Source organism: Amblyraja radiata, chromosome 39 (assembly GCF_010909765.2).
Source record: "Amblyraja radiata isolate CabotCenter1 chromosome 39, sAmbRad1.1.pri, whole genome shotgun sequence".
Classification (NCBI taxonomy): Eukaryota; Metazoa; Chordata; class Chondrichthyes; order Rajiformes; family Rajidae; genus Amblyraja; species Amblyraja radiata.
Genome location: NC_045994.1, coordinates 11,140,467 through 11,168,280, shown reverse-complemented (window position 1 = coordinate 11,168,280; position 27,814 = coordinate 11,140,467). Strand labels below are relative to the sequence as shown.

Here is a 27,814-nt window from a genome sequence, read left to right as displayed (position 1 = left end):
TTATTCTTAAACTGTGGCCCCTGGTTCTGGACTCCCCCAACATCGGGAACATGTTTCCTGCCTCTAGCGTGTCCAAGCCCTTAACATCTAACCTTAACCTGCGTGGGTTTACCCCGAGATCTTCGGTTTCCTCTCACACTCCAAAGACGTACAGGTGTGTAGATTAATTGGCTTGGTATGAATGTAAAATTGTCCCTTGTGTGTGTGTAGGGTAGTGTTAATGAGATCGCTGGTCGGCGTGGACTCGATGGGCCGAAGGGCCTGTTTCTGTGTCTCTAAACTAAACTGAACTAAGAAAAGGCAGGAGAATGCTGTTAGAGGGAAAGATAGATCAGCCATGATCGAATGGAGGAGTAGACTTGATGGGCCGAATGGCCTAATTCTTCTCCTAGAACTTATTAATTTAGGGACTTATGTAACTAGTACCTCACCACACCACCCTGGAAGATCTTCAGGTGTAGTGGTTAATCCCACTGCACAGGTTATGTGTGTACTTTTGCCTAATGCGTAAGAAGTTGGGAAGTCACGTTAAGACGTTAGTGAGACCGCATTTAGTGTATTGTGTTCAGTTCTGGGCACCATGTTATAGGAAAGATGTCGTCAAGCTGGAAAGGGTGCGGAGAAGATTGATGAGGATGTTACCAGAACTCGAGGGTTGAGCTACAGGGAGTGATTGAGCAGGCTAAGACTATTCCTTAAGCGGCCTTTTCACGGGGCGACTTGACGCAAGAGTTAACCAGAGTTTAACATCGTGGGAACCTCGTGCGATAACAGTACGGCATTCGTGGACCACCGTGGACCACCGTAGCGCTAACGGCAGGTAATCGTGTAACTTGGTCACTCGGGAGAAAATTCAAGAAAGTTTGAATTTCTCCAAGAGTGACTTGTACACTTGTGGTTGAGCATTGCAACATTGTATGAACAAGTGGCCAGTGCGATATCCGTAATAACTCTTGCGGGTACCGTGGGAACTCCTGCGAACGGTGAACCCGGAAGCTGGACAGAGGGGACAGAAGATGAGTAAAAAAGGTGGTCTCAATATCGACAAGGGAACATGTGTCCTTCGAGGACGTCCCACCTAATTGTCATTGTTGGATAATCTTTTTAACAGGAACACTTGCAGAGATGGCTCCCAGAAAATCTCAAAGAAAGGGGGTAAAGCGTGTCAGAGATGTTTTTGCCATGTTGCTCTATTCAGTTTCTATATTGTTTCAGTTTCTATATCTATATTGTTGCTCTATTCAGTTTCCCAGGGGGTCGGGACGGGACTGGAGTTGGGAGGGAAAGGTGGGGGAGTCGAGGGAGAGGAGGGGGAGACAGATGGGTGTGTCTTCATTTACTGGCGGCGGGTGTCTGTCACTGAAACAGGCAGGTGAGATTTCACATCCACCTTGTGTGTGCCTCTCTCTCTCTCTCTCCCTCCCTCTTACACAGGCTGGGAGACTCTGCCTCTGTGAGTGTACGTCTCTTTCTCCCCCTCTCCCACACACAGTAAGACCGAGGTACTGTGCTCAGTCCATCTGTGTCCAGGGCCGGCGTTAAGCCGATTTGACCGATTGCTCCCAATTGGGCCCCGCGCCTAATGGGGGCCCCGCACTAATGTTCAGTATTTCGTACGGAAATACGAATTATCTTTGTTAAATAAAGATTTTTTTTAATTCGCCATCCGGATTTTTTTTAAACGAACATGCATAACAACCGCTGCACGGCCATCATACACAAACGATTTGTTAACTAGTGCTGTTAGCACTTCTTAACGGTAAGTAGTTAACACCTTGTTATGTGAAGTCATGAATCTGCATCTATCCACATTCCTCAGTAAATGTTATAGTGTTTTGAACAAGTATTAATGACGCCGTGTTCAAAAGGGAACTGCAGATGCTGGAAAATCGAAGGTACACAAAATTGCTGGGGAAACTCAGCGGGTGCAGCAGCATCTATGGAGCGAAGGAAATAGGCGACGTTTCGGGCCGAAACCCTTCTTCAGACTCATTTAATGACGCCGTGTTCCTTTGAATAAAATTCACGCGGCGTCATTAATACTTGTTTAAAACACAATTGCATTACTGAGGAATGTAGATCGATGACACGTTGAGAATTTCATTTAACTCACCATCATGAGTGAGGGCCCCGGACCGCGAAAAGGGGCTTCTTCCTGGTGTGCAGGTTAGTCATTCACCTACCGACCCACGTTGTGTCTCTCTGTCTTTTGCTCACTCCCTCCCTCCCTCTTTCTCTCGCGCTCTCTCTCCCGCTCCCCGTCTCGTCTCTCTCTAGCTCTCCTACTCCCTCTCTATCACCCTGTCCCCTCAGCATTCCCGGAATCATTGATGTTTAGCGGTAGACAAAAATGCTGGAGAAACTCAGCTGGTGAGGCATTCGCCTGGCCCGCTGAGTTCCTCCAGCACTCTGTGTTTTTTGTTTGGCTCTGAAGTTGAAGGTGGCTCAGCGGGACGGGCAGCGGCTCTGGGGAGAGGGTTGTGTTTCTGGTCGAGACCCTTCTTCAGACAATCACAAGTACTCTCACCGACGCGAGTTCAGTTCGGTCTGAAGAAGGGTCTTCTCTCCAGAGTCGCTGCACTGCCTGTCTGCTGAGTTACTCCAGCTTTATGTCTATCTTCAATTTCAGAGAAATACAATTTCTCACGGAGGGCTTATAACGTCTCTAAACCCCTCTGGGACCCTCTGAACACCTCTAAACCCCCTCTAGCCCCCCTATTTCCCTCTATTCCCCTCTAACAATTGTAAACACACCTGAACCCATCTGAAGCCCTCTAAACATCTCTAAACCGTTTAAACCCCCTAAGGCCGGCCATGCACGCACACACACAGACGCATACACACAAACACACACACTCAGTCACACAGACACAGAGACACAATCGCATACACTCATAAACACACACACACACACACACACACACACACACACATTCAATCTTTCAAAGTGCCGCTCATTTTATTAGATGTGTGACACTTTCATATAGTTTTTCAAAATTTTAGTATATCAAGCATTTAATGTTTTTTTTGGTTAAAGACGAGCATACTACACGAAATATAAACATACATAAATTTTTACTTTTCTAGAGTAGGGGCCCCGCCATCAATTTTCTAATTGGGCCCCGCAATTCCTAGCACCGGCCCTGTCTGTGTCTCCCACATACACAGTAAAACATGTCTCCAAATGAGCCAATTCAACCAAGGGAGGATATTTATAGTGTGTGAAAAAAAAAGTTACGTCATTTGTGTCACGTGTAGTTCACGATGTTCATTCAAGATTTAACGCGAAAGCTCGGGAGACGGACAAGTCACTCGCACAAATAACAGAAATGCCGAGTACCGTGGGAACTCTTTATCTACCCCCCGTTATATCGTGCGAGACTCGTGCTGGACCACGACCACTTCACTCTGGTGACATCTTGCGTCAACTCGCCCCGTGAAAAAGCCCCATTAGAGTGCAGGAGGATGAGGGCTGATCTCATAGAGGTGTTCAAAACCATGAGAGGAATAGATCGGGTAGACACAGAGTCTCTTGCCCAGAATAGGAGAATCGAGAACCAGAGTTAAGGTGAGGGGGGAAAGATTTAGCAGGAACCTTTGGGATCACTTTTTCAGGTGGTGGGTACAGGGAACGAGCTGCCGGAGGAGGTAGTTGAGGCAGGTACTCTGGCAACATTTAAGAAACATTTTGACAGATACATGAATCGGACAGGTTTAGGGAAATATGGGACAAACACAGAAAAGTGTAGATGGGACATGTTGGCCAGCGTGGGCAAGTTGGGCTGAAGGGCCTATTCCTGCACTGTATCATTCTATGACTCTATAGTTTTAATAACCTAGCTATAATAAGCCTCCCATCACATCAGCTCCAACCCACTCTAGCAGCATAACAGCAACTGAGATGGGTTACCGATGTCCTTTGTGAAACTGCACGGAATGGAGGACTATGGATCATGTGTAGGCAGATCAGATTAGATTGGCATCTTGTTAGGTATGGACATTGTGGGCTGAAGGGCCTGTTCCTGTGCTGTACTGTTCTATATTCTATGGAACAAAATCTGCCATAAGACTGCAAGATATAGGAGCAGAATTAGGCCATTCGGCCCATTGAGTCTGCTCCTTGAATGGCGGAGTAGACTTGATGGGCCGAATGGCCAAATTCTGCTCCTATGACTTATGAACTTAAGAATACTTTCAGGCAGTAGATTTGAGGCCTTACAGCACCAGAGACCCAGGTTTGATCCTGACTTCTGATACTGTCTGTATGAAGTTTGTACGTTCTCCCTGTGACCGCGTGGGTTGTCTCCTGGTGTTCTTGTTTCCTCCCACATTCCAAAGACGTACAAGTTTGTAGGTCAATTAGCTTCGGAAAAATTATAAATTGTCCCTCGTGTGTAAGATAGTGTTAATGTACAGGTTGATCGTGTGGGTCGGTGCGGACTCGGTGGGCCGAAGGGCCTGTTTCCACGCTGCATCTCCAAACTAAACTTAAAGCCCTGTCCCACGGTACGAGTTCATTCCAAGAGTTCTCCTGTGAGTTTAAAAAAAATCAAACTCGTGGTAAGCACGGAGAATAAATGTAGCGGGTACGTCGGAGCTCGGGGACGTCTCTTAGCGCTAACGGCAGGTACTCGGGAAGACTCGCTAACGGCAGGTAAACACGGGAAGACTCGTGAAGATTTTTCAACATGATGAAAAATGTCCACGAGAGCCCCGAGTACCGACGAGCAGCCATTACCGTAAATCTCCGAGTTCGAATCAGGGCAAACTCGGGAGAACTCTTGGAATGAACTCGCACCGTGGGACAGGGATTTAAACCTCCTCTCAATAACTCCAAGATTTCACCATTCATCCGGACATGAGAGGCACTTTACAGTGGACAACCATCCCACCAGCCCACGCTTCCTTGGGATGTGGGAGGAAACTGGTGCACTCAGACGAAACCTAATAAATCATAGGAACAGTGTGGAAACTCCACAGAGACAGCACCGGAGGTCAGGATCGAACTCGGGTCGATGGAGCTGCAGCTCTCAGCCTCCCTTATGATCCTTTCAGTTTGATTTACTGACAAACAATTTGACTGAACCCTCGATCTCTGGAAGATTAAACAAGCACTATACTAGCGCCTCTGAGCATTTTCTGTTACACTGAGTAAAAGTCTTGTTCCAGTGATGGTGGATGGTCTATTGATTAGTGAGTAGCAGTTCAATCCCTTAATTAATGTTGCCTGCTGCTTCCTTAAGGGCAAAGGAGAGATTTTCATTTTCATTTTCATTTTAGGGAGTGGAGACCTCCAAAAACATTTGTATCTAGTTGACAAAGGCTGCCTCACTGGGCACGGGCTAATTGGACACAATACAGAAAAATAACTTCTGTTTACATTGGGCCTTCAATGCAGCAGGGACTTCTTAAAGCACCACCGTTTTCGAGGAAGGAACTGATGCTGAGCCAGAGAGAGAGAGGCTCACAGCTTTAAGGAAGGCAAAGGAGTTTACTGAAGGATTTTTGGCAGCTTGAGGCATGGCTGCCAACATTCAAGATTAACTTTAGAGATGAGGGGGGAGACTGGAGCACAGAGATCTCCGGGGATTACCAGGGATGGAGGAGATGGTCTCGACCTGAAACATCACCGATCCATGTCCTCCAGAGATGCTTGTATAGGAAGGAACTGCAGATGCCTAATTCCTTAATAATGCCCTTGTCCCACTTAGGAAACCTGAACGGAAACCTCTGGAGACTTTGCGCCCCACCCAAGGTTTCCGTGCGGTTCCCGGAGGTTGCAGGTAGTGGAAGCAGGTAGGGAGACTGACAAAAACCTCCGGGAACTGCACGGAAACCTTGGGTTTGGGGCGCAAAGTTTCCAGAGGTTTCCGTTCAGGTTTCCTAAGTGGGACAGGGGCATAACTCCATTCTCCTGCCTTCTCCCCATAACCCCTGACACCCGTACTAATCAAGAATCTATCTATATCTACGTTAAAAAGACCCACTGACTTGGCCTCCACAGCTTTCTGTGACAAAGAAGTCCACAGATTCACCACCCTCTGACTAAATAAATTTCTCCTCATCTCCTTCCTAAAAGAACGTCCTTTAATTTTGAGGCTATGACCTCTAGTCCTTGACCCTCCCACTAGTGGAACCATCCTCTCCACATCCACTCTATCCAAGTCTTTCACTCTTCTGTACGTTTCAATCAGGTCTCCCCTCGTTCTTCTAAACTCCAGCGAGTACAGACCCAGTGCCGACAAACGCTCATCATAGATTAACCCGTTTTTGTTATTTTTTTTGTTGGGGTATGTGTGTGGGGGGGGGGGTGGGGGTGGTGTGGGGGGGAGGGGGTAACTTTAAAATCTTTCCCCTGCACGGGAGACCCGACCTTTTCTTTGTCGGGTCTCCGTTGTCGTTGGGGCTGCAACGTGGAGCGGCCTCCAACAGGAACGACCTGGGGTTCCAGCTGCGGAGCTGCCGACTACTCACCTCACCGTCACGGGGCTGGCCGAGTCCGGTGCGGGTGGAGCTGTGGTGGAGCGCTGCTGCCATCCGACCTCCGGAGGTTCGGAGGCTGCAACTGCGGGTTTGGCGGACGGCGGCACCGGGAGCCCGCGGGTCCCTGCTGGGTGACCGCTTTTCGGGGCTTCCGCAACGGCGACTTCTCCCGCCCGAGTTGCGGGGTTGAAGATTACCTGAGCGGGGCCTTACACCATCGCCCCGCGCGGCTTGGAATGGCCGCGGGACTTTGCGAGCGCACGCCGGGGGCTCTAACACCAAGACCCGGTGTGCGACCTTGCATCACCCGGCGTGGCTTTAATGGCCGCGGGACAATCGCCATCGCCAGCCGGGGGCTTTGACTCTGACTCTGACATGGGGGGGAGAGTGCAGTGGAGAGATAAGTTTTTTTTTGCCTTCCATCACAACGATGTGATGGATGTTTGTGTAAACTGTGTTGTGTCTCGGGTCTTTTTGTTTTGTAATGTATGGCTGCAGAAACGACATTTCGTTTGGACCTCAAGGGGTCCAAATGACAATAAATTGAATTGTATTGTATTGTATTGTATTGTAACCCACTCATTCCTGGGATCATTCTTGTAAACCTCCTCTGGACCCTCTCTGGAGCCAGCACATCCTTCCTCAGATATGGTGCCCAAAATTGCTCACAATATTCCAAATGCGCCTTAGAGAGCCTCAACCACCCCAGTTACAACTAGAAGGGGGTTTATCCAGAGGAAGTAGCTCTTGTAAATGATGCACCTCTGGTAAAAGAAGATCAGGGGATAGTTAGCCTGAAGAAAGCCCAGAAAGGCTGGGAACGTATTACAATGGTGAAATAAGGACACACACTTGGCAGCTAGGAGTATGTAGGAAAGAACTGCAGATGCTGGTTTAAACCAAAGATAGAGAAAGTCAATGGGACGGGCAGCATCTCTGGAGAAAAGGAACAGGTGACGTTTCGGGTCGAGACCTTTCTTCAGACTGAGAGTCAGGGGAAAGGGAAACGAGAGATATAGATGGTGATATAGAGAGAATACAGAACAAATGAATGAATGATATGCAAAATGTAGCGATTATAAAGGTGAGAGGACATTGTTAGCTGTGGTCTGGGTGACAAGAAATTAAAAACCATGAGACTCATTTCACAAGTTCACAATTTTGCAAGTTATAGGAGTAGAATTAGGCCATTCGGCCCATTGAGTCAATCCTGGCCATTCTCCGCCTCCTAATCCCATTTCCCTACCTTCTCCCCAAAGCCCTCGACACCCGTTCTAATCAAGGATTTGACTATCTCTGCCTTTGACTTTGAAGCTGGTACACTGCTTCAGAGCGAAATAAAATGTGACAGAAATTGGCTGCAAGTGGAAGCAACCAGTAAATACTATCAGCGGGATACGCACTGAGAAATCTCGCCAGGTGCGGGGGTAAGGATAAATCTACAACTGAATCCATTAATTCGCTGGTAAAGGCAATTTCATGGAGGGAGGAAAGCCAGAGTCTCCTTAATTAGGAGTGGAAAGTTTGGTGCCGATAAGAGTACATGGCTTTACAGGGGATGTGTCAAATTAGATAGATAAAGGATTAGAAAGTCGAAAGCAATGAGCAGCTTCTAATGAAAACCGCTTGGAGAGGAATGAGGTGAATATTTGAGTACTTGCGGATCAGTTACAGGAAAGTCTCTGCCTGGTGTCTTCATTAATGACCTTGAGCCTTACATCTGTGCAAGAGGAGATGGCAGAAGTGTGCAAAAGATAAATTTAATCCTACTTTAGTGTTAGTTTCAGTTTTAGAGATATAGCGCGGAAACAGGTCCTTCGGCCCATCGAGTCCGCACCGACCAGCGATCCCCGTACATTAACACTATCCTACACACAGACTAGGGGCAATTTACATTTTATACCAAGTCAATTACCTACCAATCTGCCTCAGAAGGCAGTGGAGGCCAATTCTCTGGATGCTTTCAAGAGAGATTTTGATAGAGCTCTCAAAGATAGCAGAGTCAGGGGATATGGGGAAAAAGCAGGAACAGGGTACTGATTGTGGATGATCAGCCATGATCACATTGAATGGCGCTGCTGGCTCGAAGGGCCGAATGTCCTACTCCTGCACCTATTGTCTATTGTCTTTGGATGTCGGAGAAAACGCACGCGGGTCACGGGGAGACTCCGTACAGACAGGACCCATTGTCAGGATTGAACCCGGGTCTCTGGCGCTGTAAGGAAGCAGCTCTACCGCTGCCAGCCTTGGCATGTACTTGAAGGAAAGCAATACCCTATGCTGTCTTGAAAATCGCAGGACATAGCTGGCACGGTGGTGCAGCGGTAGAGTTGCTGCCTTACAGTGGAAGAGGCCCAGGACAGAAAAGCCAGTGTGGGAACGGGAGGGTGGGGAGGGGGGGGGGGGTTATTAGTGGATTGACTGTGATACTGTCTTGCCTTCCTTAGCAGAAGGATAATTATGTACGCTAGTGATGATTCACACAAGGAATCCTCCTGTAAACTCTGCAGACTCGCTAATGAAGCTACTGAATGCCGTGTACACACGGAGTGAACGCAGCACTACAATCCCCTCAAATTAGATCGTGAGCTGGAAGTTGTCTCATTTGCAACACAAATCGAACATTCTTTTAGCCTTGAAGCCACTGCAGTACCAAAATGTACCAAAAGCCGTCTATACTTTCTATGGAGGCTCAACGTCTGCTGTAAGATGCTCATTGTTTGTGGACTGGGTCATGAGGCACTTTAGTCCAAAGTCGTAGCAGCGGGGGTTTTGAGTCAGAAGGGTCAAGGGCCTGTCCCACTTGGCCGTCATTTGCGCCTCATTTACGCGTCAAATGTAAAATAGGTCAACGCATCGTTACGAGCGACGTCGCGCGCAAATCACGCGTCATCATGTCGTCAGGTGCGCGTGATGTCATTAAAATACACTGCGGCGCGGCGACGCATGGTTACGCACGGTGACGTAACCATGCGTCACCACGCGATACACGTGAGACGTCGGGACGCCAGCGTGTGACGCCAAAGCGTCAGCGTGCATACGCGATACGTCACGCAGGTGGCGCGCGAGGATTTCGTGCAGCAACTCCACGCTCCTCCACGCCTCTCCATGCGCCCGTCCCGCGCTACCCACACGCTACCCGTGTGTCACAACGCGACGACCACATTTTTGGAGGTCGCGTAAATGGCGCGCAAATGACGGCCAAGTGAGATAGGCCCTTAACAATGGGCTCGAACGTGCTGCTGCTTGGCTGACAGGGAGTAGAAACACAAAAACTGCAGATGGTGGTGAATGTACCAAAAGCCGCCTGTACTTCCTGAGGAGGCTCGCTCCTTCCAATGTCTGCAGGAAGATGCTGCAGATCTTCTACCAATCGGTGGTGGCTGCTGCCATCTTCTTCGCCGTCGTGTGCTGGGGCAGCAGGACGAAGGCCGCGGACGCCAACAGAATTAACAAGCACATCGGGAAGGCTGGCTCCGTCCTGGGAGCGGAGTTGGATTCACGGGTGGTAGGTCTTGGAGGGGAAGAAGCTCCGCAAACTGCGGAGCATCTTGGACCATGCAGCCCACCTCCTCCATGAGACACAGGTCATCCTGAGGAGCACCTTCAGCAACACACTGGTCCCACCAAGATGCAGCACAGAACGCCACAGGAGATCCTTCTTCCCTGTGGCTATTAAACTGTACAACTCCTCCCCCTTCTGTCGTGGGGTAGACTGACTACCCCCCTGCCTCCTTATCTCCTTAAATTATAGATTTTTTTTGGTTTATTACTTTATATATGCACACTGTATTTAAGGGCCTTTATCGCTGCTGCTTGCAAGAATTTCATTGTTCCATCTTCGGTATATATGATAATTAAACGACAATCTCATGGATAGGGAAGGTTTAAGAGGGATATGGCTCAAACGCGGGCAAATGGGGACGAGATTAGATGGGCATTTCAGTTGGCATGGATGAGTTTAGTTTAGTTTAGTCCAGAGATACAGTGCGTAAACAGGCCCTACGGTCCACCGAGTCTGCGCCGACCAGCGATGCCCGCACACTAACATACAACAGGGACATGTTACATTTATACCCAGCCAATCAACCAACAAACCTGTACGTCTTTGGAGTGTGGGAGGAAAACAAAGATCTCGGAGAAAATCCACGCAGGTCACGGGGAGAGCGTACAAACTCCGTACTGAGTCGGGATCGAAACCAGGTCCCTGGCTCTGGTGGAGTTGGGCTGAAGGGCCCTCCTCCGTGTTGTATAACCCAGCAACTCTACCTCTTGGCCAGCATTTCAAGTTCAATCAACGGCAGCAGTAATAAAAGAATAACTGGCCCTTTCATCTCAATTGGGCTGCCTGAGATTTTGAAAGCAGCGTTGCTGAGTTTCTCTGGAAAACAATGACTCGTGCTCCAAAATGCTTTGCGCAGCTCTTTGTGGCATTGCTGAAAGATGAGATGTCGAGAAATGTAAATAAAAAGCTTTCCTTTCTGCCTTAAACAAAAGAAAAAAACCTCCTACGCAAAATGAACACTGTATACATAATTAAACCCAGGGAAAGTTGGAACCAAATGCATTCCAGACTGTAATCCAATTTTTAGATTTAGATGATGGCATCAGACTGGCTGTTTATGATATAACTTGAGCTCTTTGATTAAATTGTAGGCAAGGAATCACTCCCCGGGTGTCCATTCTTTGAAAGGTCTAGCAGCAGGTAAAATGAACATTTTGGCATTGGTGAGCGATGAATTCTGCAGCTCGCTAAGCAGCCCACAGCCAATTCTATTCCCTTTGTGGATTCAGACAAGCACTCGGGACAAATTTGCGTGATGTGATATTGCCCCATCAAAGTGCCCGTCCGTATGCAGATGTCTTGCAGCGTGAGTCTGCAAGCTGCTATAATGCAGATTTTCCAAATAAGGTCCTCAACAGCACTGCTTCCAGGTAAAAATGGAAAAGAAAGGCTTGCATTTAAATTGGGAGTGGCCTCACTCTGACATTGGAGGAGGCCTTGGACAGAAAGGTCAGTACGGGAATGGGAAATATAGAAACATAGGTGCAGGAGTAGACCATTCGGCCCTTCGAGCCAGCACCGCCATTCAATATGATCGTGGCTGATCATCCAGAATCAGTACCCCGTTCCTGCTTTCTCCCCATATCCCTTGACTCTGTTCGCCCTAAGAGCTCTATCTAGCTCTCTCTTTAAAACATCCAGTGAATTGCCCTCCACTGCCTTCTGTGGCAAAGAATTCCACAGATTCACAACTCTCTGGGTGAAATAGTTTTTCCCCATCTCAGTCCAAAAATGGTCCACCCCTTATCCTTAAACTGTGACCCCTGGTTCTGGACTCCCCCAACATCGGGAGCATTTCTCTTGCATCTAGCCTGTCCAATCTCTTAAGAATTTTATATGTAAAAGGGGAGTTAAAAATAAAAGGGGAGCTAAACATTATCTGTCCATTCCCTCCACAGATGCTGCCTGACCCGTTCCTCCAGAACTTTATTTTTAACTGAGGGAGGTTGATGGATACTTGATAGAGAAGAGGCCAATAGATAATAAATGTGTGAATGGCATAGATGGGTTTAGTCTGAGAGCCAGCATAGATCCGATGGGCTGAATGGCCTTCATCATGTCAAGTGAGGTATATGAGAGTAATATGAAGAAAAAGAATTCAAGAGGTGACACGGTGGCGTAGAGTTGCTGCCCTATGAGACCCGGGTTCAATCCTTTCTGTCTGCACGGAGTTTGTACGTTCTCCCTGTGAATGAATGAATGAATTAATAAGTTTATTGGCCAAGTATTCACATACAAGGAATTTGCCTTGGTGCTCCGCCCGCAAGTGACAACATGACATACAGTGACAGTTAGGAAAAAGACGCATAAAACATCAAACATTAATAATAAAACATTATCGATCAAACATGTGAATTAAATAAAATACCACAGCAAAAGAAGGCTACAGATTTTTGGTTATTGAGTAGAGCTACTACTCGTGAGAAAAAGCTGTTCCTATGACCGCATAAGGTGCTCCGGTTTCCTCCCACATTCCAAAGAAGGCTAATTTGGCTTTGGTAAATTAATAAATTGTCCCTAGTGTGTTCACACTGTGTTTTTGATTTTCTGTTTTTGGAATGAATTCTGTTTTTAATTTGTGTCTCTGTGATGTCTTTATTACTTATTTTATTCTGATTATATGTTTTACTATGTAAGGTGTCCTTGAGATTTTGTATGAAAGGCGCCCATTAAATATAAAATTTATTATTATTATTATTAGGATAGTGCTCATGCTGGTCGGCCTGGGCTCGATGGGCTGAAGGGCCTGTTTCCGCGCTGTATCTCTAAACTAAGCCGAGCTACCCATGATGATTTTTTCGTGCTTTTAAACGCTTTGTGAGCAACATTAATTTTGCTGGCGAATAATCTCTGGATCATGGCCATGTATTATGAGTTGGAGCCCTCTGTAATTCATTACTCAAAATCTTATTCACACAATGCGATGTGACCAAGTGTGAGCTGTGGAGAGCCCATGCAATTATGTCGGAGATTGTGAGGTTTAAATTCCACTGCCAGGATTAGAAACATAAAAATATTGAAATTAGGAGAAGGAATAGGCCACTTGTGCTATAACTCACCGTGATCACAGCTGAATATCCAAATTAAATGCTCTGTCCCTGCTCTCTCCCCCGCTCTCTCCATCTCTTTAGCCATTAAGCTCAATAGTTCCTGCCTGTCTTGCTCCAATGCAGTGCTGATGAGTGCTGCGGTATTGAGGATGACTTCTTTCAAATGACATGCTGAGCCAAAGGCTTGGACCGCCTTCTTAGATAGATGGGCGGAGCACCAAGGCAAATTCCTTGTATGTGAATACTTGGCCAATAAACTTACTTACTTACTTATTTACTTAAGATTGGCACAGCGGTAGAGTAGCTGCCTTACAGCGCAAGAGACCCGGGTTCGATCCCGACTGCGGGTGCTGTCTGTATGGAGTTTGTACGTTCTCCCTGCATGGGTTTTCTCCGAGATATTCGGTTTCCTTCCACACTCCAAAGAACTACAGGTTTGTAGTTTAATTGGCTTGTTGTAAATGTAGAATTGTCCCTAGTGTGTTCAAGAAGGAACTGCAGATGCTGGAAAATTGAAGGTAAGACAAAAATGCTGGATAAACTCAGCAGGTGCGGCAGCATCTATGGAGCGAAGGAAATAAGCAACGTTTCGTCCCGAAACGTTGCCTATTTCCTTCGCTCCATAGATGCTGCCGCACCCGCTGAGTTTCTCCAGCATTTTTGTCCCTAGTGTGTGTAGGGTAGTGTTAGTGTGCTGGTCAGCACAGACTTTGTGGGCAGAAGGGCCTGTTTCTGTGCTGCATCTCTGAACTAAACTCAACTAATGTAAGAAAATCCTCTGGCACTTCAAGAAGGATTGCCCTGCCTTGCATCTATCCTTGCGAAAGAACAGAAAATGTTGAAGAGGGGTGCCGACTATGCCAGGGGTTATGGGGAAAAGGCAGGAGGAGACTGGGGTTGAGAGGGAAAGATAGATCAGCCATGATTGAATGAGTAGAACTGATGGGCTGAATGGCCTAATTCTGTTTCGTAGAACTTTCGTAACTTATGAGTAGTTACCCAGAGTAGGGGAATCGAGAACCAGAGGACATAGGTTTCAGGTGAGGGGGGAAAGAGTTGATGGGAATCTGAGGGGTAATATTCTGAAACAAAGGGTGGTGGGTGTATGGAACAAGCTGCCGGAGGATGTAGCTGAGGCAGGTACTATCTCAACATTTAAGAAACATTTACACGGTTACATGGATCGGGTTGGTTTGGAGGGATATGGGCTAAAAGCAGGCGGGCGGGACTAGTGTAGAAGGGGCATGTACAGAGATGTATTGTTGAGGGGGTGGATCTGGCGTCGAATGAAGTGCAGTTGGGGTCCGTTGCAGGAGTGGTTGAGAGAGGCCCGGAGCCGTGGGAGAGTCAGGTGCCGGGGCATGTTGGCCGGCATGGGCAAGTTGGGCCAAAGGGCCTGCTTCAATGCTGTATGACTCTTTGAATCTCTGTTTGGCTAATCGGCTCCATAATTGTCCATGTTCAGTGGGTAGATGGGTGGCAAGAGCATTGAGGGGAGTTGATGGTCGTGTCAGGGATACGAGTTGGGTGGTGGGCCTATGAGGGGTGGGAGATGGGTGAACGGGTGGTCTGTTTATGAGGTGGTCTTCTCCATTTGTCACTTACACCTGGCTTCTTTGGCCTCCCAACCCACAGTCTTGACGTTCTCAATACCATGCCCAACACCCTTCTTGAGCGGTGATGGGTCAGAGATGCCCAGGAGTTGGCACGGATGTTGTAGTCTCCAAGCTCACCCTTGAAACTCAAGGGTCTGAGACCTAGGGTCTGAAGAAGGGGTTCGGTCCGAAACGTTGCCTATTTCCTTCGCTCCATAGATGCTGCCGCACCCGCTGAGTTACTCCAGCAATTTTGTCACCCTTGAATCTACCTGGTCATCGCTTCTCAAGACAGAGCTTGGAATAGTGTGTGTCGGAAGGAACTGCAGATGCCGGTTTAAATCAAAGGTGGACACAAAATGCTGGAGGAACTCGGGCACCATCATCTCTGGAGAGAAGGAATGGGTGACGTTTCGGGTCGAGACCCTTCTTCAGGCTGCAATGGGTGACGTTTTTGGGTCAGACTGAAGAAGAGTCTGGACCCAAAACGTCACCCATTCCTTCTCTCCAGGGATGTTGCCTGTCCCGCTGAGTTACTCCAGCATTTTGTGTCTACCGTGGAATAGAGTGCCTATTTCTAATTCTGCACGTGCCACACAATCATCAGCAATCTTGACGCAGGTAGCTACGATATCCATCATTACTTCTTCTGACCACTCAATATTCTGACATCTCACAGCTATTTCTTTGACACCTGATGCTGAATGATTGGCAATTTCCTCTCAGTGAATGCTCAGAAAACTGGGAGGCAGAAACCAACTCTACAGGCACTGCCATAAGTTAATTTGATATATGTGTAACTTATTATAAACCCCCCCACCCCCTCATAAGTGAAACAGAAGCTTTCAGAACTGAAAGCATCATTATTGCAATGACAATAAATTTAATTCTCATTTCTTAAGGAATGCTTCTCTGAGCACAGGGTTAGGTTAGAGATACAGAGTGGAAACAGGCCCTTCAGCCCACCGTGTCCGTGCCGACCAGCGATCCCCGCACACTAACACTACCCCGCACACGGTAAGGACAATTTCCACTTACGCCAAGCCAGTCAACCTACAAACCCGTACGTCTTTGGAGCGCGGGAGGAAACCGAAGATCTCGGAGGTCACGGGGGAGAACGTACAAACTCCGTACAGACAGCACCCGTAGTCGGAATCGAACCCGGGACCCGGGTCTCTGGCGCTGTAAGGCAGCAAATTTACCGCTACACCACCGTGCCTCCCTTGACTCAAACTAAAAGTCCCCGCCTCCGTTGGCCTTATATTAAATCATCTTTACACGGGCAATACTGGAGGTGGGTCTGGTAAATTATAACAGAAAAGTCAAAAAATATTGCTAATCAATTGGTGACATTTCTTTCATTCAGTTATAGTCAGATCATTCGATATAAAGGACCTGAATCAACAACTTCAAAATGGTACCAGAATAAGTCCATGTTCATAATGATAGGAGTAGAATTAGGCCCATCAAGTCTACTCCGCCATTCAATCATGGCTGATCAATCTTTCCCTCTTAACCCAATTCTCCTGCCTTCTCCCCATAACCCTAATGGACACATGTATTAATCAAGAATCTCTCTATCTCTGCCTTAATATCCATTGACTTGGCCTACACAGCCGTCTGTGGCAATGAATTCCACAGATTCACCACCCTCTGACTAAATAATCTTCTCCTCATCTCCTTCCTAAAGGAACATCCTTTAATTCTGAGGCTGAGGCCTCTGGTCCTAGACTCTCCCACAAGTGGAAACATTCTCTCTATCTAGGCTGACATGTTCTAACTATGCTCACTCTTCCAGTGGGTGTAAGCTGCGAGAGGGACCAAATACTGAACACAGAAGACCACACAAGTACAAGTGAATCTTCCCATCCACTGGCCATACAACGCTCCAGTATATAGGCTACACATGGCCCCAAATATTAAGTGGTTTAGGACATTGTACAGAAACTCGTGCGCTCAAATAAAGCAGGCTTGTAGAGCTGGTTTGTAGGTGTGAGGAGGCACTTTTTCACACAGAGAGTTGTGAGTCTGTGGAAGTCTCTGCCGCAGAGGGCAGTGGAGGCTGGTTCTCTGGATGCTTTCAAGAGAGAGCTAGATAGGGCTCTTAAAGATAGTGGAGTCAAGGGATATGGGGAGAAGGCAGGAACGAGGTACTGATTGTGGATGATCAGCTATGATCACATTGAATGGCTTGAGGGGCCGAATGGCCTCCTCCTGCACCTATTGTCTAACGCTGGTTTGTTTGATTGATTGAAAGCTACAGAATGGAGACAGGCCCTTCGGCCCCAACAAGTCCATGCTGACCGTCGATCACCCGTTCACTCTAGTCCTGTTATCCCACTTTCACATCCCCTCCCATCAAAATTTCCAGAGGCCAATGAACCTACAAACCCGCACGTCCTTGGGATGTGGGTGGAAACCAGAGGAAACCCACCTGGCCACGGGGAGAACATGCCAACGCCACACAGGCAGAATCGGAGGCCAGGATCGAACCCGGGTTTTCAGCGGCGTGAGGCAGTGGCTCTACCAGCTGACCCAATGTTCCAACTTCATGTTCCCCTTATAACCACATGCGATTCCTCTGGTCTTCTCCCTTGTCCCAACTCATGCTGGTCAGAAGGTTAACTACCTGCTGTAAATTATCCCTCGTGTCAGGGAGGAGTTGATCCGCATCTGAGAGAGAACAGGTTGCAGGGAGGAAAACAGGGGCAATGGGACTGCATAGACTTAATGGTCCAAATGAACTCCTCCTACATTGTCAGCTAATACAGTGCAACTCATGAATACGTCAGGTGATTCAACTCCAAATGAGTACACGATCAGGAGAGGAATAGATCAGGTAGACGCACAGACTCTCTTGCCCACAGTAGGGGAGTCCAGAACCAGTGGACATGGGTTTAAGGTGAGGGGAGAAAGATTTAGTAGGGCCCTGAGGAGTAACTTTTTCACTCAAAGGGTGGTGGGTGAATGGAACGAGCTGCCAGAGGAGGTAGTTGAGGCAACGTTTAAGAAACATTCAGAAAGGTACATGGATAGGACTGTTCAGAGGGATGTGGGCCAAATGCAGGCAGGTGTAGATGGGACATGTTGGCCGGTATGGGCTAGTCGGGCTGAAGGGCCAGCTTCCATGACTCTAGGCACTGTCCGTATGCAGGGATCCCAGAAGGAAGGTGCCTTACCTGTGTTTTCATCCACGTCTTCCTCCAGCATGTGTTCATCCTGATGCACCCAGTCTCCGTTGCACTTGAAGAAAATCTGCATGGCAGGTATTGCCTTGCAGCGGAGCTTAATGGGGTTGTTCTTCACAATGTAGGAATTCTCTGGCTCAACCTGGAAGCGGGGAAGGGTCTCGACGGGTGTGGACGCGGCCTGGAGATCTCCAGTGTTTGCCCCTGCTGAGGAAGAAGAGTAACACGGCATCAGAGTGGGAGTAGGAACAGAAGGAACAGCAGCTAGGTTCCTGCTACGAGGAGCGGCAAAGCTGGAAGAACCACTCCCTCACAACGCCAGAGACCCAGGTTCGATCCTGACCTCGGGAGCTGTCTGAGCCCAATTTGCATGTTCTCCCTGTGACCACGTGGGTGTCCTCCGGATGCTCCGGTTTCCTCCAACATCCCAAAGACACACCTTTACATTAATTGTCCTCTCATTAAAATTGTCCCTAATGTGTGGAAAGCGGATGAGAAAGTGGGGTAATATTGAACTAGTGTAAATGGGTGATCGATGGTCGGTGTGAACTCGGTGGGCTGAAGGGCCTGAATCCATGCTATACGTCTAAACTATACTAAACTAAACTAAAACAAACTAAACTAAACTAACCAAAGTAACCTAAACTAAATCTACAATCTGGGCAATTAGCACCATAACCCCACATCAAACCCTTGGAGCATTTTTTTTAAAATGTAATTTAATTTTTTTTAAATACATTTTTTATTAGAGGCATCTGCATATCATAGTCCAAACCAATACAAACTTTGTTTAACGATTACATATTGCCCTGGGAGAATTTCTCAGGTATTTCATTACCTCTGTTGACCTGTGAAAATATTCAAACAAGGTTTGGATCCATGCAGTCAGGTGGAGAGTTAAACTCTTTCAAACAGTGGTACTGCAAAGAACGCTGAGGTAGAGATACCACTCAAGCTAATTTCAATCTCCATGGGATAGGGGCAAGGAGATGGGGTGGAGGTCGGTGGGTGGATATTTAGCTGAGCTTTACCCCCCAAGTTAGCCTGAGTTTTGATTTTGGGAGACGCAAGGAACTGCAGGAACTTCTTCTTCAGAAGAAGGAATCCCCACCCGAAACATCACCTGTCCATTTTGTACAGAGATGCTGCCTGACTTGATGAGTTACTCCAGCAATTTGTGTCTCTTTTTTGTAAACCAGCATCTTCAGTTCCTAGTGCCCTCCCACACTCCAAAGACGTACAGGTTTGTCGGTTAATAGGCGGTGTAAAAAAAAGTAAAATAAATCGATCCTAGTGTGGGTGTCGGGTCGAGGGACTTCGTCAGTCCCGAAACTTCACCCATCCTTAACTCCAGAGATGCTGCCTGTCCCGCTGAGTTACTCCAGCATTTTGTGTCTATGCGGTAAAGCAGCATCTGCAGTTCCTTTCTACACATTTTCACAGAGGGCGTTGGGTGCCTGGAATCCACTGCAAGTCACCACTGCGCCACTGTGCTGTACTCTGAGAGAACCGTAATGAATAACCTCCCTTTAATGTTCTGTGGCCGGGCGAGTGCATTGACTCAGCATGCTATCTGTCAGACTGCAGCGTGTTAGCGTGGCACAAAAACCAGGGGCTCCATTAGATGTGAGTTGCAAATGGGTCACTTGTTACGCAGCTAACCGTGCCCTTAATGAGCGGCAAGTTGCGGAATTTGGCTAATTCTCCAAAAGCAATCTCGCTGATGGAATGATCGAGTAAAAGACCATCGATCAATCCCTGCCGGTTTACTGCAGTGTGTGCTCAAGCAATTATCAGTGGTGCTGAGGACTAAATGGAAATACTAACCCGATTAGGCAATTAAGCGTTTGGAAGGAGGAACAAAAACAGCCAAATTGCATTGTGCAAGTGAAGCCGTTCAGGGATATATTTGACAGGTAAAGGCAAGGGTTAGTGTTCAGGTTAGATGCTCATTGTCAGCATTGTGCAAAGTCTCGTTGCTGAAACAGCAACTAATGTTGTTTTTTTTCTCACCTCTGTGTTGACAGCTTTACTTCTCAATCCAAAAAGTGTTCTCATTCTATTTCATACCGAGCACTTTATTGGCCCGTCCCACTTGGCGATTGTCACAGTCGTAGCAGGTCGCCGAAAAACTGGCGACAACCTACGTCATCCTGGCGACAACCTACGACAGCACCTACGTCAGGAGAAGTCAAGCTACGCTCATTGGCATCAAGCCCACTGTTGCCGAAATATTTTGAAAGTTTAGCGGTGACCACCGGCGAACATGTGGCGACAAACTAGTCGCCTGTAGTTGCCTAAAAAATCGCCTAAGTGGGACAGGCCCATTAGAAACGTACTTATTACTGGGAAATGTATCACGCTTGTAGCAAGAGCGTTTATTGTCTATCTCTAATTATCCCTGATCTGTGGGGGCAGGTTAGAATCAACCATGTTGGCAGCTTTGCAGTGACACTGGGCCAGACTGCCTCAAGATGGCTGACGTCCATCTCTTCAGGACATCTGAGAATGCGATGGAAAGACACAAAATGTCGGAGCAACTCAGCGGGACAGGCGGCATCTCTGGAAAACATGGATAGGTGATGTTTCGGGTCGAAACCCTTCTTCAGACTGAGAGTCAGGGGAAAGGGCAACGAGGGATACAGACGGTGATGTAGAGAGAGATATAGTACAAATGAATGAAAGATATGCAAAATGTAGCGATGAACAAGGAAATGGCCACTGTTGGCTGTGAGCCAGGTGATGGGCTATGCACACAATGACACTCATTTTCATTGTCATTTCATTGTCAGTTTCATTGTCTGCATAACTCATTGTTTTCCACTCCTGTTTCAGTGTCTGCAGTTTCTTGTGCCTAGCTTGCCTTCTCTGCTACTGAAAACTTGCTTTCCCCCTTCTGTTCTGGTGCCCCAGGACTTAGCGATTGTTTTAAGGATCTTCTGTTTTTATTTCAGTTTTGTGACTGTGTGACTCCCACAATCTTTCATCCATATTCTCACTTTCTATCTGCTTCGTCCAGGTTCAGGAACAGTTTCTTCCCCACAAACACCCCAATCTCCGAATAAGCTCTGAACTGCATTGACGCCTGCATTGATTTTGTCTTTTTGCACTACTATTGTTTGTTTTTATGCTTATGTATGTACACACACACACACACACACACACACACACACACACACACACACACACACACACACACACACACACACACACACACACACTCACACACGCACACACACACACACACACACACACACACACACACACACACGCACGCACACACGCACTCACACACGCACACACACACACACACACACACACACACACACACACACACACACACACACACACACACACACACATATATACAAACATATATATAAATAGACACAAAAAGCTGGAGTAACTCAGCGGGACAGGCAGTATCTCTGGAGAGAAGGAATGGGTGACGTTCGGGTCGAGACCCTTCTTCAGTCTGAACCAGCAACTGCAGTTCTCTCCTACACATCCTATATATATATACACACACACACACACACACACATATACATACACATACATACATATACATATATGTGTGTGTGTGTGTATACTGTATATATAATATAGATATTATATGTATATATATACACACACTGAACTTATTTTTTGCATTTATTATATTGTTTACAGAGTACTTTGATTAGATATTCTGTTGTGATGCTGCAAGTAAGAATTTGTGAGACAAGTAAGAATAAGAAGAAGATGACAATCAAACACTCTTGACTCTTTCACTGACTCATGGATCAGATATTGTTCACCACTAATCCCCATGAGGATTTGTAGCGTTTTCTGAGCATTTTCTGTTGGTGCCATTGTGCTGATTTCCCCTAATCACCCCAGGTTAAGAAGAGCATTAACAAACAGAGCAGGAATAGGGCATTGGATCCTTCATCTCTGCTCCAGCATTCAATTACTTCACGTGCATTCCTGCACTCCAGTGCCACTCCCTGAGGGCAGCACAGTGGCGCAGCGGTAGAGTTGCTGCCTTACAGCGCCAGAGACCCGGGTTCAATCCTGACTACAGGTGCTGCCCGCTCGGTGCTTGTGCTTTCTCCCTGTAACCGCGTGGGTTTTCTCTGGGTGCTCCGGCTTCCTCCCACACTCCAAAGTCGTGCAGGTTTGTAGGTCAATTGGCTTCTGTAAATTGTCCCTTGGGTGTAGGATCGAGCTAGTGTATGGGCGATCGATGGTCGGCGTGGACTTGGTGGGCTGAGGGGCCTGTTTCCACGCTGTATCTCTAAAACTAAAACTGAAACTTCTATTGACCTCTGAACACTTTATTATCTAAAAATCTATTCTCTCTTCAATATAGTCAGTAATTAAGCTCCCACGCTGTTTTTGGTTAGAGAATTCGAAAGGTCCATCACATTGTCTACGAAAAAGATTTTTCACATTCTGCTGAATAGCCGACCGCTAGTTTTGAGACTGCCACTAGATTTTAGACACCTCAGCCAGGGAAAACACTAACTCCACAGAACCTTGTCATACTCCATAAGAATTTTGAATATATCAATAAGACCTCATCTCATTCTGCAAAACTGAAAAGAGCTTTGCCTTACTTAATCAATACGCCTACACCAAACCCGTCATCCCGCAAATCAATACAATGACCCTTCATTGCACTCCTTTTAATGCAGTATATCTTTCTTTAGGTCAATAGGCCAGGTTGGTACATAATAATCCAGGTGCTGTCTCATCGGAGCCCGATGTAATTAGAACAAGGCATCTTCACTCTTTGACTTAAAGCTTCTTGCAATAAAGGCCAACGTACCATTTGCATTCGCCGCTGCTTGCTGTACTGCACATCGGGCCTGTCCCACTTAGGAGAATCTTTAGGCGACTGCCAGGGACTAGTTTAAATGGAATTCACCCACCACACCTGGCGACAACCTACGACAACCTATGACAATCACCGACAGCAAAAATTGGCGCCACTGTCGCCGAAAAACTTTCAACATGTTGAAAATATTGTGGCAGCCGCCCAAAAAAATCGCCTAAGTGGGAAAGGCCCTCAACTCTCAGTGACTAACTTACAAAGGCACCTTAGGCCCTGCGAATAGCAACATTTATCAAACACTCAGGCTCAGTTTCATTTATTGTCAGATTTGGTTGTATGGTTGGAGAGTTAGTTTCAGTTTAGTTTATTGTCACGTGTACCGAGGTACAGTGAAAAGCTTTTTGTTGCGTGCTATCCAGTCAGCGTAAAGACAATACATGATTACAATCGAGCCATTTACAGTGTATAGATACATTATAAGTGAATAATGTTAAGTGCAAGGCAAAGCCAGCAAAGTCCGATCAAGGATAGTCCGAGGGTCGCCAAGGAGGTAGATATTAGTTCAGGACTGCTCTCTAGTTGTGGTAAGATGATTCAGTTGCCTGATTACAGCTGGGAAGAAGAATCTGGAGGTGTGCGTTTTCACACTTCTGTACCTTTTGCCCGATGGGAGAGGGGATAAGAGGGAGTGGCCGGGGTGCGAGGCATTCTTGATTATGCTGTTGGCCTTGCCGAGGCAGCGTGAGGTGTAAATGGAGTCAATGTAAGGGTGGTTGGATTGGGTGACGGTCTGGGCTGGGTCCACAATTCACTGCAATTTTTCGTGGTCTTGGGCGGAGCTGTTCTCTTCCCATCATTTAACAATAATGGATGGGAAAGGTTTCGAGGTACATGGCCCAAACACGGGCATATAGGACCAGCTTAGATGTCGCATCTCGGCCAGAATGGACAAGTTGGGCCAGAGGGCCGGTTTCCGTGCTGGATGACTCTATGATTCTAAATATTCTGCTTGTCAATTTTAACTAGATGACCTAATTTTCTTTCTCGGTGTATTCCATGTATCATCTTCTTGTCCGTTCAAGTCGCCCAAGTGAATAAAGAACCTTGTTTCTATCTTCTGGATACACTCTGCTTTCTCTTCACAACCCACATTGCATTGAGCTTTATATCATCGCGGTGGTGTAGCGGTAGAGTTGCGGCCTTACAGCGAATGCAGCGCCGGAGACCCTGGTTCGATCCCGACTATGGGTGCCGTCTGTACGAAGTTTATACGTTCTCCCCGTGACCGCGTGGGTTTTCTCTCTATAAGTTTATTTTAAAAAGCCACCAAGTGCTGGAGTAATTCTGCGGCCCCTCTCTAGTTGTTGATGGGATGGTTCAGTGTGTGGCTGAGACATTAGAGAACGTGTTATGCCTTCAACCAAGCGTCTCGGCAGGGGGACTGAAGAGCCCGCCAGTGGGTCCCCGCGTGCAATTCTGGAGGGCATCCAATCACTTACGACTGTAATTGCATCGTGGAACTCGAGTAGAAATCCCTGCCCCTCCTGCACGGTTCACTCCATCAGCTACTTAGCAACGCCAAGCAGAATAGACCCTGAACATGTTTTATGTGGCTCCTCTGCTAACTAGAAGCAAAATGCGCACCACCAGAGGTCACAGTCTATCATGGATTTGAAAGACAGAGAGATTTCTATAGCTGGCACTGCAGCGCAGTCAAATCCTCGCCCGAATTTCCACGATCACTCCTTATCAATCGAATCTTCCTAAAACAAAGATTAACACAAAATGCTGGAGTAACTCAACGGGACGGGCAGCATCTCCGGAGAGAAGGAATAGTCTTCCGAAATAGCCCCAGCAAAGTGAAGTATACCTTGCGGCAGAAGGTATAATGAGTCATTTATTATGGTTAAATGTCACATTAGTTTAGTTTAGTTTAGTGATGCAGCTCAGAAACAGGCCCTTCGGCCCACCGAGTCCGCACCGACCAGCGATCCTCGCACATTAACACTACCCTACATCCACTAGGGACAATTTAAACTTATACCAAGCCAATTAACCTACAAATCTTTACGTCTTTGGAGTGTGGGAGGAAACCGGAGACCCAGGAGAAACCCCACACAGGTCCCGGGGAGAACGTACAAATTCCGTGCAGACAGCAACTGTAGTCAGCCCATTTCCCTCCACGGATGCTGCCTGGCCTGCTGAGCAGCGACAGCACAAAGTTGTTTTGCTTTATAGTGCACATGCATTGCTTTATCTCAGAAGTGAAGTCACGTTAATGCTGTAATGCCCCTGTCCCACTTAGGAAACCTGAACAGAAACCTCTGGAGACTTTGCGCCCCACCCAAGGTTTCCGTGCGGTTCCCGAGGGTTTTTGTCAGTCTCCCTACTTGCTTCCACTACCTGTAACCTCCGGCAACCACCTGCAACCTCCGGGAACCTCACGGAAACCTTGGGTGGGGCGCAAAGTCTCCAGAGGTTTCCGTTCAGGTTTCCTAAGTGGGACAGGGGCATAACTCAGGCACTAGAGATAGCACTGTCCATTAGCAGGACGACAAAATCAGCTGCAACCTTTTTAAGGATGCCTTAAATAATGACGACTGCCCTTATCGATCTTACCTGCTCAAGCAAAACATTGAACACATTCCCAGTGTGCATCCAAGCTGGAGTTCCTAATTGGGCATTGTGGACGGAGCTTCGGAATGCATGTAAACTATTCTGTACCTGACCTGAGATTAGATAGTGTTTTGGTAGCTAACAGAATCAATCCTTTTGGAGCGATGATGGCTGAATCAAATTAAAGTACTGATCAGGATTTCACTTATTTTCCGTGGGTCGTTCTTTGGTCATGCAGTGCAAAACGGTCACGCACACCGCACGGCAAACAGTCACGCACACCGCACGGCAAACAGGCCCTTCGGCCCAACCTGCCCAAGATGTCCCATCTACACTATTCCAAACAGAGGACTCGGGAAGGGGGGGGGGGGGGGTCGCCGTGAGGGAGGGGGGAAGAACAATGGGGACCCGGCATGTTGGGACCATCGTAAGGGAGGTGGTGGGGGAAGAACAAAGGGGGAACTGGCGCGTGGGGGAGGGGGGTAAATTTGTAACATTGTAAGCGCCCTTTATGGGCGACTATTTGCATACCTTGGCTACGCAAGTACAGAATTTCACTGTGACTTGTGAATTCAATTCAATTCATTAGTCTTACCTGCCCATGTTAGGTCCATACCTCTCTAAACCTATCTATTCATGTACCTGTCCAAATGTCTTTTAAATGTTGTTTTAATACCTGCTTAACCACCTCTTCTTGTCTCTCAATCTAAACATGAGTCTTGACCCGAAATGTCACCTATTATGTTTCTTCAGCGATGCTGCCTGACCCGTTCAGTTACTCCAGCACATTGTGTCTATCTTTGGTGTAAACCAGCATCTGCAGTTCCTTCCTACTCATACCTATTCTTGCAATTCGCTCCATATACACATATACACTGTGTGGAAAAAGTTGCCCCTCAGGTTCCAATTAAATCTTTGCCCTTAAATCTCACCTTAACTTAAGTCCTCTGGTTTTTGAATTTCCGACTCTATAAAAACCATGCATGAGCCCTATCTACTCCCCTCATGATCTCACCACCCAGGGAGATACAAGTTCACCCCTCAGCTGCCCGTACTCCAAGGAATAAAGTCCAAGTCTGCCCTGCCTCTTCCTATAGCCCAGGCCCTCAAACATATAACATATAACATATAACAATTACAGCACGGAAACAGGCCATCTCGACCCCTCTAGTCCGTGCCGAACACATAGTCTCCCCTAGTCCCATATACCTGCGCTCAGACCATAACCCTCCATTCCTTTCCCATCCATATAACTATCCAATTTATTTTCAAGTTCTGGAAACATCCTCTTAAACCTTTCTGCACTTTTTTCCAGTTTAACAACATTTTTTTTATAACAGGGTGACCAAAACGGAAAACAATATTCCAAGTTCAGCCTCATGAAAGTTGTGTACAACTGCAACGTAACATCCCAACTTCTATACTCAATGCACTGACTGACGAAGAGCAATGTATCGGAAGCCTTCTTCACCATCCTATCTACCAATGATGCCACTTTTAAGGAACTATGTACTTGCATGCCTAGATCCCTCTGCTCTACAACAGTCCCCAGAGCCCTGTCTTTCACTGTGAAGGCCCTGCCTTGGTTTGACAACCCAAAGCACAAATCCTCGCATTTATCTGCATTGAACGCTATTAACCATTCCTCAGCCTGCTTGTCTAACTGATCAAAATTGTAAATTCTTACCTATCTACGATACCACCCACATTATTGTCACCCGCAAACTTATTAATGACGCCTTTTAAATTCTTATCCCCATGTCCTAATTATTCACATTTGCAGGACCCTTGAGCATCTTTCCATCTGCCATCTATCCTTTAGGACATCATTTATCATTGGCTTTCAGGTGTGTATAGTAGCTTCTTTAATTGCCTTTCAGGTTTAGGTTAGTTTAAAGATACAGCGCGGAAACAGGCCCTTCGGCCCACCAAGACCGTGCCAACCCGCGATCCCCACACATTAACACGATCCTACACACACTGGGGACAATGTACACTTATACCAAGCCAATTAATCGGGAGGAGGAGCCATCTTGGGGAACGGCTGCTAACCAGCCGTCCGTTTAATCCATTTTTCCCCCTAGTTTTTTAGTAAGTCTTGTTTTTCGTTTGTAGGAGAAATGGACTTCTTAATGTGGGGGGAAGGAGGCAATTTTACTTCTAGGTCCCTACCTGGTCGGTGAGGCAGCTTTTTCTCCGGGCTGCCCGTCGACCCGTCCTCGTGGTCTACCAGCGGGCTTGGAGCGCCGTTTCCTGGCGGGGACCGCCCAGCACCTCGGCTTCGTTGGCGGCACAGCGCTGGAGCGCTATCGTGGAGCGGAGCGGGCGATGCCTTGCCTGGGTCGCCGCGCTGGATCGACGCGCTGGAGCTCCGGTGAGCTGTGACCGCCGTGTTCAACACCTCCGGGCTGCGGGTCTGTGGAGTGGAGCGGGCGGCGCCGACTTTAACATCGGGAGCCTGGGAGCTCCAAACCCGGTGCGTCCATGTCGGCTTCGGA

General features: G+C 47.4%; 1 protein-coding gene across 3 annotated transcripts in view; it reads right to left on the bottom strand.

Moving 5' to 3' along the window:
• The window catches only part of unc5d (unc-5 netrin receptor D), a 362,879-nt gene that overhangs the window by 130,864 nt on the left and 204,201 nt on the right, over window positions 1-27,814 (bottom strand). For all 3 annotated transcript variants that reach the window (XM_033014104.1, XM_033014105.1, XM_033014106.1), the window contains exon 2: window positions 17,873-18,088. In XM_033014104.1, coding sequence (XP_032869995.1) covers window positions 17,873-18,088 — 216 coding nt within the window. The remainder of the gene's footprint in view (window positions 1-17,872; window positions 18,089-27,814) is intronic.